Here is a 12,161-nt window from a genome sequence, read left to right as displayed (position 1 = left end):
AGGAGGGAGTGCAGGACACTGGAAATGCAGGACGCTGACAGGCACACAGGACGCTGACAGGCATGCAGGGACCAGGAACACTCTACTGCAGCAGACGCCGGCCTTATATTCAAAAGGTGCCGCCTAGCGACCCATGACGTCAGACGCCGCCCCCGATGTGCATGGCGGATGTTTGGGGCGTTGCTTAGCAACGGGCCTGACACTTCCGCCCTGGATGCCCGGCTGAATCCAGAAGATGACCGCCGCCCAGTCCCCAACCCTCCAGCGCCATGACCAGAGAAATCATTACATGATCCATTCACAAGTCATTCGCAGACTTGCACAGGGCAGGACTTCATTCGCTGGGCTCTGCAAAATCACCCAGCAGTGCTCAGGTCTGAATAACCCCCTTCATTAGAACTCCCATCCTCATAAATTTACTCCGTACATACTGTAGGAAAGGAAATATTTTAGATATTTCTCTTCAGTGGCAAACGCAGGATTTTTAGAGGGGGGTTTCCAAATGTAATCCGAAAGCTCCCTTTCTGCAGCGCATTGGAGTAAGTACGGGAGTCTGGGGGAGCGGTAACAGTCATGGAAATTGGTCTTTTTATACAATGGATACTGTATGGACTACAGTATTAATATTTAACATTACAGATGGTCTATAGCAGAGGTGGAACTCTGGGAGGCAATGGAGTCATCTGCCACCGGGCTCCTGCTCCCAAGGGGCACCTCTAATCCCCTGCAAATTTAAAGCAGTTAATTGAAAGCTTCTGTGGCTGACTTTACCTCCTAGTAGGACCATAGACAGCAAACTCTCTTTATTTTAAACATAACATACATAACATACATACTGTACATACATACATACCTACACACATGCATACATATATTTATATAAGTTGCTGTGTGTGTGGAGGGGGGTACCAATATTTATCTTGCCTCCGGGCAACTGGGGCGAACTTACATCACTGGTCTATAGTATAGGCCAGGGGTTCCCAATCTTTTTTGATTCACGGCACCCTAGAGAATCAGAATTTTTTTCACGGCACCCCTAGGTCCCAAAAAAATTAAGTAGATTGGGTTTATATGCGATTCTTAGCGGCAGTTATGTGGTAAAGGGCAGGATTTGCTTCTGTTTGTACACATTCTATGATTGGCAGCCACCAGCACTGGTTTTGCTCATAAATAATTAACCATTAATAATTTGAGTTGGTCCTGGACCACCAACCCGCGGCACCCCTGCATGTGTCTCGAGGCACCCCAGGGAGCCGCGGCACACAGTTTGGGAACCACTGGTATAGGCTGTTTTAAACAATTAAATAAGATAATGGTCAGGTATGGCAGTACCTCTAGTGTCTGTCTACTCCAAGGCGGTGGCCATTTTAGGAGGGCCCATCGCCTTAGAGAAGCTGGGTGAAGATGTGTGTTGAAGACTGAAGGTGGCATGGTGACATGTACCATCCCCTGTAATAAAAGGGTCAAATACATATAATTGTGTTTGTATACATAGACTACAACTGACCCAATCGGCATTTCTAATACATATGCACTATACATTTTGAGAATTGTTATTTTGTGTTCACAGAATATTGGATATGTTCTGAGCTCTGTTCTCATATTCATCAATCTGCTGCTGTTCTGTGTGACCCTCTCTGTCTCCATCTTTGGATGCCGTTCCCTGGCACACGCAGAGTCTAATGTAACCCAGGTAAGAGACCCCTAGTTGTGTTACACAGTAGTACAAACGTAGCACTAAGCTGTATAAGCATTGTGAACAGGTGACAGAAACAGGTCATCACATTGCATGTAGAAGACACTGATTTACTTGTGTCTGACGAATCCATGGTACTGACTCTTATGTAATGTACGGTAAACATTTCAGATATCCCTGCATTGCATAAGAGCCCAGTGCTATTAAGAATGGGGCCAGATGTTCTTGGGACTGGGCCAATGCTCTTTGGCACTGTTGCTTTCCTGGTACTCCCTGCCTGTGGGTACCATGGTGATAGAGCTCAGTTCATCTAGAAACGAATATGTCACGCCCATGAGTAATACTGCGCTTTCAATTCTGTTTGTTTTGTGGAATTTTGTTTGCTGCCCCATAGAGTACAAAAATTCCCACTTCTGGGGCGAGATCGGCTGATGGGGTGGGGGCTCTGCTGCCATTGCCGGCATTTCTACGCCATTACAACGGCAACTCACCTCCCTGTCCCTAATTGAATTGCACCAAAATGTGAAAATGTAGGCATGCACTAATAACCCATTACTGTTCCAGTGTAATCACTTGTGTAGTTTTAACTTCTAGCCACTGATTAGTTTATCCATATTGAAGAACGATGATTGGCTATATGAGGATAAACGCATTTCAAAATGATCGAATCGGGGCTGTTACCAGAGGAAGGGCTGATAATGGCATTAGCATAAATTCATAGATGCAACTAAAGTAAATGTTTACGGAGACTTGTAGGGAAGAGTTGAATGGGGCCAAGAGCTTGTTTCATTTCACCCAGGCAATGGCTTAGTGGCTCAGCGATCAGGGTTAGTACTGAAGTTGTCCAGGACAATGTACACTGGCCGGGCCAAATCCTGTAGCGGTTGAAAGTTTTGTCCCGTAACTGGGATAAAACAATAAAACAACTGAAAGTAAGCCCCGCCCCCTACCGGACGTTGCCAACCGGAAACCAGAAGTTGTCTGTCGGGAGCGAGAAACAGATGTGGCCTGAGGAATAATAAAGCTGTGTGGCAGATTTTTACAAATGTGGAGGTTTTCCTTTAGGGTTTTAGTATGTTAGAGAATCCATGTCTGGCATTAGGTTATCCCATACTCTAATCGAGGGGCAGATTTATTAAGCTCGGTGAAGTAATAAACTGTATGGTTTTCATCACTGGCCAATCAGCTCCTAACTGTGAAGTTACAGGCTTGGTTTGAAAAATGACAGGTAGGAACTGATTGGCTGGTGATAAAAACCAGACACTTTATCACTTCACCGAGCTTAATAAATCTACCCCTGAGAGTGGTATTTATATCCATTTGGGACACTCCTTAGTTCATGCCTTGAGAAAGATATCAAGTATATCGAAACCGGTCGGCTCCTTACTCGAGTCACGACTACCACTGAGTTAAATAATTCATTCATTTTCACTGTGGCACATGAGTATCTTGTCTATGGTAGCTGGAAATGTATGTCCAAATGTGGAAAAATTTGAGGGGCCTCAAACTTTTTAAACAGGGGGCCAGTTCACTGTCCCTCAGACCTTTGGAGGGCCGGACTATAGTAAAAACAAAAACTATGAACAAATTCCTAATCACACTGCATATATCTTATTTTGAAGTGAAGAAACAAAACGGGAACAAATACAATATTTAAAATGAAGTAAAGTTAAACCAACAAACTTACCAGTATTTCAATGGGAAGTATGGGCCTGCTTTTGGCTAATGAGATGGTCAATGTCTGGTTCCATATTTGTCACTGCTAGTCGTAACAAGTGATGCAAGTGTGCATCCGTTAGTCTAGATCTGGTTGGAGATTTCAAATGTTTCATTCTAGAAAAAGTCTGTTCACAGACATAAGTGCTGCCAAAGATGGCTGCCATTTTGAGTGCATGGTTCCTGAGATGAGGATATATCTCAGAGGGGAGAGATGCATAGAAATGATGAAGGCTGCTTGACTTGATTGCATCTTTCAGAGTCATGATTCTGCAGTTCAGCCAGTTCCATTTGGTAAATTGTATCCACATTTTCAATGTCAATAGAAAATGGGTTACGGAAAAGCTGTATGTCTCTTTAAATCTAAATTGGAACGCCTTTTGTAATGTTTCCAGTGAATCCACACACGTTTTGTTTGGGAATGCAATCAGCGTTTTTTCCGCGAACAGATTTTGAGTTGTGGGGAGATGGCTGAAGTTTTCCTCCTTCACTTGTTTAATGAGGAGGCCTAAGTTTACTTCAAATGCTTTGACATGTGATTGCATATCACAGATGGAGCTTCCCCTTTCCTTGAAGTTGCATATTGAAATTGTTGAGTAACTCTGTCAGAAAGTCAAGGTGCCATTTCCATTCTGCATCCTTGAGCTTTGGTACTTCTTTGTTTTTTTGAAAGCAGAAAAGTTGTGATCTGTGGTAAGTAAGTCATAGAAACGTTTCAAAACTCTCCCTCGACTCGGCCAACGGACTTCTGTGTGATACAGAACCATCTTCATAGCCAACATTTAGGTCAGACAGAAATTCCTGAAATTGTCTGTCGTTTAGTGCATGAGTTCTAATGAAGTTAACACAAGATTAGGGTGGCCAATCCCGGGATCGGGATCGGCGGGATCCCGGGATTTGGCCCCCAAAACGCCGGGATTTCAATCCCGGGATTGGAGTTTCCAATCCCGGGATTTCTGGATTAGACTGCGCATGCACGCAGTCTAATGCCGGGCAGCGTCTGAGCATCGCTCAGACGCTGCCCGACTTCTCTCGGCAGCACTGCGCAGCGTGAAATCTCACCGTGACAAGATCAGAGGTCACGCTGCGCAGGCAGAGGTCGTGCCCGGCAGTGTGATGCCGCGCTGCCCGCTCAGCCAGCGCGCCCACCCGCCCACGCAGCCAGCGCACCAGCCCGTCCACCCAGCACGCCAGCCTGCACCCAGCCGGCAGCATGGACGACCCGTCCCCCCACCCAGCAACCGGGCTCCTGGCAACTCTGCTGCACCCTCATATGTAAGTAAATGTGGGACAGCCAGGGCGTCTTTTTATTAGGAAAGCCAATCCCGGGATCCCGGGAATCCCGGGATTGAGCATTTTTCAATCCCGAATCCCAGGATTGAAAAAATGCCCCGGGATCAAGCTCTTCTGTGACTTCGAAATAATCATCCCACGAATAAAAAAGTTGCGCAGAATCGCGAACATCATTGCTTTCGTCGAGTACCAAGGAAAGTTTTGCAAATGCTGGTGCAAATTGTCTCCCGTTTCTTCAATCCTCCGTGTAATTGTCGGTCCTGAAAGACTCACTGTACTAAATAAATCAGCCTTCTCTGGACAAATCTCTTTGGCAACAGAAAGAAGGCATTCTTTAACAAATTCTCCCTCCACGAATGGGCTGCCAGTGCGTGCGTGCTATTAGCTTGGCAACTTGAAAACTCGCTCGCAGTGATGAAATATTTAGCTGCTTCTGCTTCACAAAAGTATTTTGCTGAGTTGTTAACCCCTTCCTGACAGAGCCAGTTTTTGCGTTCCTGACCGAGCCCTTTTTTTCAAATCTGACATGTATCACTTAAGTGGGGATAACTTTTTTTTGCTTTTACTTATCCCAGTGATTTTGAGATTGTTTTTTCGTGACACATTGTACTTCAAATTAGTGGTAAATTTGGGTCGATACAGTCTGTGTTTTTTTGTGAAAAATACCAAAATGTCGTAAAAAAATGGAAAATTTAGCAATTTGCAAAATGTTAAATTTTCTGCTTGTGAGACAAATAATCATACCACTCAAAATAGTTAATAACTAACATAGACCATATGTCTACTTTATGTTTTCATCATTATTTCAACTTCCTTTTAATTTTTTTGGACACTAGGAGGCTTACAATATGAATAGCAAATTCTCAAATTTTCAAGAAAATTTCAAACACTGATTTTTTTAGGGACCAGTTCAGTTCTGATGTGACTTTGAGGGACTTGTATGTGAGACACCCCCATAAATGATACCATTTCAAAAACTGCACCCCTCACAGTAATCAAAACAGCATTTTGGAAGTTTGTTAACCCTTTAGGTGTTTCACAGGAATTAAAACAAAGTGTAGGTGAAATTTCAAAATTTCATTTTTTTTGCAGATTTGCAATTTTAATACATTTTTCTAAGGAACACAGTACATTTTACTAGAGAAATGTGACTAAAAATTGATTCCCCCAATTCTTTTGTTTTCATAAATATCCTATATGTGGCCCTAGTGTGCACGTTGACCAAACCACAGGCTTCATAATAGAAGGAGCACCTACTTGATTTTGGAGCCTCCTTTTTATGAGATTATTTTTTAGGCACAATGTAGGTTTCTAGGCACCATAAGATGCTAAAATTTAGGAACCCCCCCACAAGTGACCCCATTTTGCAAACTACACCCCTCAGGGAATTCATCTAGGGGTATAGTGTACATTTCAAACCCCCAGGGGTTTCACCAATTGTGGTACAACTGGGCAGTGAAAATGAAAAATTAATTTTTTTACACAAAAATGCAGTTCTGGCTCAAAATTTTTCATTTTCAGAAGGTATGAAGGAGAAAAAGCACCCCAAAATCTGTGCCCCAATTTCTCCCGAGTACGGCAATGCCTCACATGTGACCAAAAAATACCAGTTGGGTGCATGGCAGGACTCAGAAGGGAAGGAGTGATTTTTGATGGTGGAATGTTGGTGGGTGCTATGTCGCATTAGCAAGACCCCCAAAGCACCAATACAGTGGAACCCTCCCACAAGTGACCCCATTTTGCAAACTACACCCCTCAGGGAATTCATCTAGGGGTATAGTGTACATTTCAAACCCCCAGGGGTTTCACAAATTTTGATACAACTGGGCAGTGAAAATGAAAAATTACATTTTTTTACACAAAAATGCAGTTCTGGCTCAACATTTTTCATTTTCAGAAGGTATGAAGGAGAAAAAGCACCCCAAAATCTGTGCCCCAATTTCTCCTGAGTACGGCAATGCCTCACATGTGACCAAAAAATACCATTTGGGTGCATGGCAGGACTCAGAAGGGAAGGAGTGATTTTTGGATTTTGCAGCTCAGATTCTGGTGGAATTTTGGTGGGTGCTATGTCGCATTAGCAAGACCCCCCAAGCACCAATACAGTGGAACCCCCCCACAAGTGACCCCATTTTGCAAACTACACCCCTCAGGGAATTCGTCTAGGGGTATAGTGTACATTTCAAACCCCCAGGGGTTTCACCAATTTTGATACAACTGGGCTGTGCAAATGCAAAATTACATTTTTTACACAAAAATGCAGTTCTGGCTCAAAATTTTTCATTTTCACAAGGAATGAAGGAGACAAAGCACCCCAAAATCTGTGCCCCAATTTCTCCCGAGTACGGCAATGCCTCACATGTGACCAAAAAATACCATTTGGGTGCATGGCAGGACTCAGAAAGGAAGGAGTGATTTTTGGATTTTGCAGCTCAGATTCTGGTGGAATGTTGGTGGGTGCTATGTTGCATTAGCAAGACCCCCCAAGCACCAATACAGTGGAACCCCCCCACAAGTGACCCCATTTTGCAAACTACACCCCTCAGGGAATTCATCTAGGGGTATAGTGTACATTTCAAACCCCCAGGGGTTTCACCAATTTTGATACAACTGGGCAGTGAAAATGAAAAATTACATTTTTTTACACAAAAATGCAGTTCTGGCTCAAAATTTTTCATTTTCATAAGGTATGAAGGAGAAAAAGCACCCCAAAATCTGTGCCCCAATTTCTCCCGAGTAAGGCAATGCCTCATATGTGACCAAAAAATACCAGTTGGGTGCATGGCAGGACTCAGAAGGGAAGGAGTGATTTTTGGTGGTGGAATGTTGGTGGGTGCTATGTCGCATTAGCAAGACCCCCAAAGCACCAATACAGTGGAACCCCCCCACAAGTGACCACATTTTGCAAACTACACCCCTCAGGGAATTCATCTAGGGGTGTAGTGTACATTTCAAACCCCCAGGGGTTTCACCAATTTTGATACAACTGGGCAGTGAAAATGAAAAATTACATTTTTTTACACAAAAATGCAGTTCTGGCTCAAAATTTTTCATTTTCATAAGGTATGAAGGAGAAAAAGCACCCCAAAATCTGTGCCCCAATTTCTCCCGAGTACGGCAATGCCTCACATGTGACCAAAAAATACCATTTGGGTGCATGGCAGGACTCAGAAGGGAAGGAGTGATTTTTGGATTTTGCAGCTCAGATTCTGGTGGAATTTTGGTGGGTGCTATGTCGCATTAGCAAGACCCCCCAAGCACCAATACAGTGGAACCCCCCCACAAGTGACCCCATTTTGCAAACTACACCCCTCAGGGAATTCATCTAGGGGTATAGTGTACATTTCAAACCCCCAGGGGTTTCAAAAATTTTGATACAACTGGGCTGTGCAAATGCAAAATTACATTTTTTACACAAAAATGCAGTTCTGGCTCAAAATTTTTCATTTTCACAAGGAATGAAGGAGACAAAGCACCCCAAAATCTGTGCCCCAATTTCTCCCGAGTACGGCAATGCCTCACATGTGACCAAAAAATACCATTTGGGTGCATGGCAGGACTCAGAAAGGAAGGAGTGATTTTTGGATTTTGCAGCTCAGATTCTGGTGGAATGTTGGTGGGTGCTATGTTGCATTAGCAAGACCCCCCAAGCACCAATACAGTGGAACCCCCCCACAAGTGACCCCATTTTGCAAACTACACCCCTCAGGGAATTCATCTAGGGGTATAGTGTACATTTCAAACCCCCAGGGGTTTCAAAAATTTTGATACAACTGGGCAGTGAAAATGCAAAATTACATTTTTTACACAAAAATGCAGTTCTGGCTCAAAATTTTTCATTTTCATAAGGTATGAAGGAGAAAAAGCACCCCAAAATCTGTGCCCCAATTTCTCCCGAGTAAGGCAATGCCTCATATGTGACCAAAAAATACCAGTTGGGTGCATGGCAGGACTCAGAAGGGAAGGAGTGATTTTTGGTGGTGGAATGTTGGTGGGTGCTATGTCGCATTAGCAAGACCCCCAAAGCACCAATACAGTGGAACCCCCCCACAAGTGACCACATTTTGCAAACTACACCCCTCAGGGAATTCATCTAGGGGTGTAGTGTACATTTCAAACCCCCAGGGGTTTCACCAATTTTGATACAACTGGGCAGTGAAAATGAAAAATTACATTTTTTTACACAAAAATGCAGTTCTGGCTCAAAATTTTTCATTTTCATAAGGTATGAAGGAGAAAAAGCACCCCAAAATCTGTGCCCCAATTTCTCCCGAGTACGGCAATGCCTCACATGTGACCAAAAAATACCATTTGGGTGCATGGCAGGACTCAGAAGGGAAGGAGTGATTTTTGGATTTTGCAGCTCAGATTCTGGTGGAATTTTGGTGGGTGCTATGTCGCATTAGCAAGACCCCCCAAGCACCAATACAGTGGAACCCCCCCACAAGTGACCCCATTTTGCAAACTACACCCCTCAGGGAATTCATCTAGGGGTATAGTGTACATTTCAAACCCCCAGGGGTTTCAAAAATTTTGATACAACTGGGCTGTGCAAATGCAAAATTACATTTTTTACACAAAAATGCAGTTCTGGCTCAAAATTTTTCATTTTCACAAGGAATGAAGGAGACAAAGCACCCCAAAATCTGTGCCCCAATTTCTCCCGAGTACGGCAATGCCTCACATGTGACCAAAAAATACCATTTGGGTGCATGGCAGGACTCAGAAAGGAAGGAGTGATTTTTGGATTTTGCAGCTCAGATTCTGGTGGAATGTTGGTGGGTGCTATGTTGCATTAGCAAGACCCCCCAAGCACCAATACAGTGGAACCCCCCCACAAGTGACCCCATTTTGCAAACTACACCCCTCAGGGAATTCATCTAGGGGTATAGTGTACATTTCAAACCCCCAGGGGTTTCAAAAATTTTGATACAACTGGGCTGTGCAAATGCAAAATTACATTTTTTACACAAAAATGCAGTTCTGGCTCAAAATTTTTCATTTTCACAAGGAATGAAGGAGACAAAGCACCCCAAAATCTGTGCCCCAATTTCTCCCGAGTACGGCAATGCCTCACATGTGACCAAAAAATACCATTTGGGTGCATGGCAGGACTCAGAAAGGAAGGAGTGATTTTTGGATTTTGCAGCTCAGATTCTGGTGGAATGTTGGTGGGTGCTATGTTGCATTAGCAAGACCCCCCAAGCACCAATACAGTGGAACCCCCCCACAAGTGACCCCATTTTGCAAACTACACCCCTCAGGGAATTCATCTAGGGGTATAGTGTACATTTCAAACCCCCAGGGGTTTCACCAATTTTGATACAACTGGGCAGTGAAAATGAAAAATTACATTTTTTTACACAAAAATGCAGTTCTGGCTCAAAATTTTTCATTTTCAGAAGGTATGAAGGAGAAAAAGCACCCCAAAATCTGTGCCCCAATTTCTCCCGAGTATGGCAATGCCTCATATGTGACCAAAAAATACCAGTTGGGTGCATGGCAGGACTCAGAAAGGAAGGAGTGATTTTTGGATTTTGCAGCTCAGATTCTGGTGGAATGTTGGTGGGTGCTATGTTGCATTAGCAAGACCCCCCAAGCACCAATACAGTGGAACCCCCCCACAAGTGACCCCATTTTGCAAACTACACCCCTCAGGGAATTCATCTAGGGGTATAGTGTACATTTCAAACCCCCAGGGGTTTCAAAAATTTTGATACAACTGGGCTGTGCAAATGCAAAATTACATTTTTTACACAAAAATGCAGTTCTGGCTCAAAATTTTTCATTTTCACAAGGAATGAAGGAGACAAAGCACCCCAAAATCTGTGCCCCAATTTCTCCCGAGTACGGCAATGCCTCACATGTGACCAAAAAATACCATTTGGGTGCATGGCAGGACTCAGAAAGGAAGGAGTGATTTTTGGATTTTGCAGCTCAGATTCTGGTGGAATGTTGGTGGGTGCTATGTTGCATTAGCAAGACCCCCCAAGCACCAATACAGTGGAACCCCCCCACAAGTGACCCCATTTTGCAAACTACACCCCTCAGGGAATTCATCTAGGGGTATAGTGTACATTTCAAACCCCCAGGGGTTTCACCAATTTTGATACAACTGGGCAGTGAAAATGAAAAATTACATTTTTTTACACAAAAATGCAGTTCTGGCTCAAAATTTTTCATTTTCAGAAGGTATGAAGGAGAAAAAGCACCCCAAAATCTGTGCCCCAATTTCTCCCGAGTATGGCAATGCCTCATATGTGACCAAAAAATACCAGTTGGGTGCATGGCAGGACTCAGAAGGGAAGGAGTGATTTTTGGTGGTGGAATGTTGGTGGGTGCTATGTCGCATTAGCAAGACCCCCAAAGCACCAATACAGTGGAACCCCCCACAAGTGACCCCATTTTGCAAACTACACCCCTCAGGGAATTCATCTAGGGGTATAGTGTACATTTCAAACCCCCAGGGGTTTCACCAATTTTGATACAACTGGGCAGTGAAAATGAAAAATTACATTTTTTTACACAAAAATGCAGTTCTGGCTCAAAATTTTTCATTTTCAGAAGGTATGAAGGAGAAAAAGCACCCCAAAATCTGTGCCCCAATTTCTCCTGAGTACGGCAATGCCTCATGTGTGACCAAAAAGTGGCAGGACTCAGAAGGGAAGGAGTGATATTTGGATTTTGCAGCACAAATTCTGGTGGAATGTTGGTGGGTGCTATGTCGCATTAGCAAGACCCCCAAAGCACCAATACAGTGGAACCCCCCCACAAGTGACCCCATTTTGCAAACTACACCCCTCAGGGAATTCATCTAGGGGTATAGTGTACATTTCAAACCCCCAGGGGTTTCACCAATTTTGATACAACTGGGCAGTGAAAATGAAAAATTACATTTTTTTACACAAAAATGCAGTTCTGGCTCAAAATTTTTCATTTTCAGAAGGTATGAAGGAGAAAAAGCACCCCAAAATCTGTGCCCCAATTTCTCCCGAGTACGGCAATGCCTCATGTGTGACCAAAAAGTGGCAGGACTCAGAAGGGAAGGAGTGATATTTGGATTTTGCAGCACAAATTCTGGTGGAATGTTGGTGGGTGCTATGTCGCATTAGCAAGACCCCCAAAGCACCAATACAGTGGAACCCCCCCACAAGTGACCCCATTTTGCAAACTACACCCCTCAGGGAATTCATCTAGGGGTATAGTGTACATTTCAAACCCCCAGGGGTTTCACCAATTTTGATACAACTGGGCAGTGAAAATGAAAAATTACATTTTTTTACACAAAAATGCAGTTCTGGCTCAAAATTTTTCATTTTCATAAGGTATGAAGGAGAAAAAGCACCCCAAAATCTGTGCCCCAATTTCTCCCGAGTACGGCAATGCCTCACATGTGACCGAAAAATACCAGTTGGGTGCATGGCAGGACTCAGAAGGGAAGGAGTGATTTTTGGAT

The 12,161-nt window shown here is 43.7% G+C and overlaps 1 protein-coding gene across 1 annotated transcript in view; it reads left to right on the top strand.

Moving 5' to 3' along the window:
* Positions 1-12,161, top strand: part of LOC146006924 (membrane-spanning 4-domains subfamily A member 4D-like) — a 44,730-nt gene that overhangs the window by 26,451 nt on the left and 6,118 nt on the right. Inside the window, exon 5 of the mRNA XM_083145359.1 lies at positions 1,571-1,693. Within this exon, the coding sequence (XP_083001485.1) occupies positions 1,571-1,693 (123 nt within the window). The remainder of the gene's footprint in view (positions 1-1,570; positions 1,694-12,161) is intronic.

Source organism: Crinia signifera, chromosome 6 (assembly GCF_055691185.1).
Source record: "Crinia signifera chromosome 6, ASM5569118v1, whole genome shotgun sequence".
Classification (NCBI taxonomy): domain Eukaryota; kingdom Metazoa; phylum Chordata; class Amphibia; order Anura; family Myobatrachidae; genus Crinia; species Crinia signifera.
This window is presented reverse-complemented; position numbering and strand designations above follow the sequence as displayed.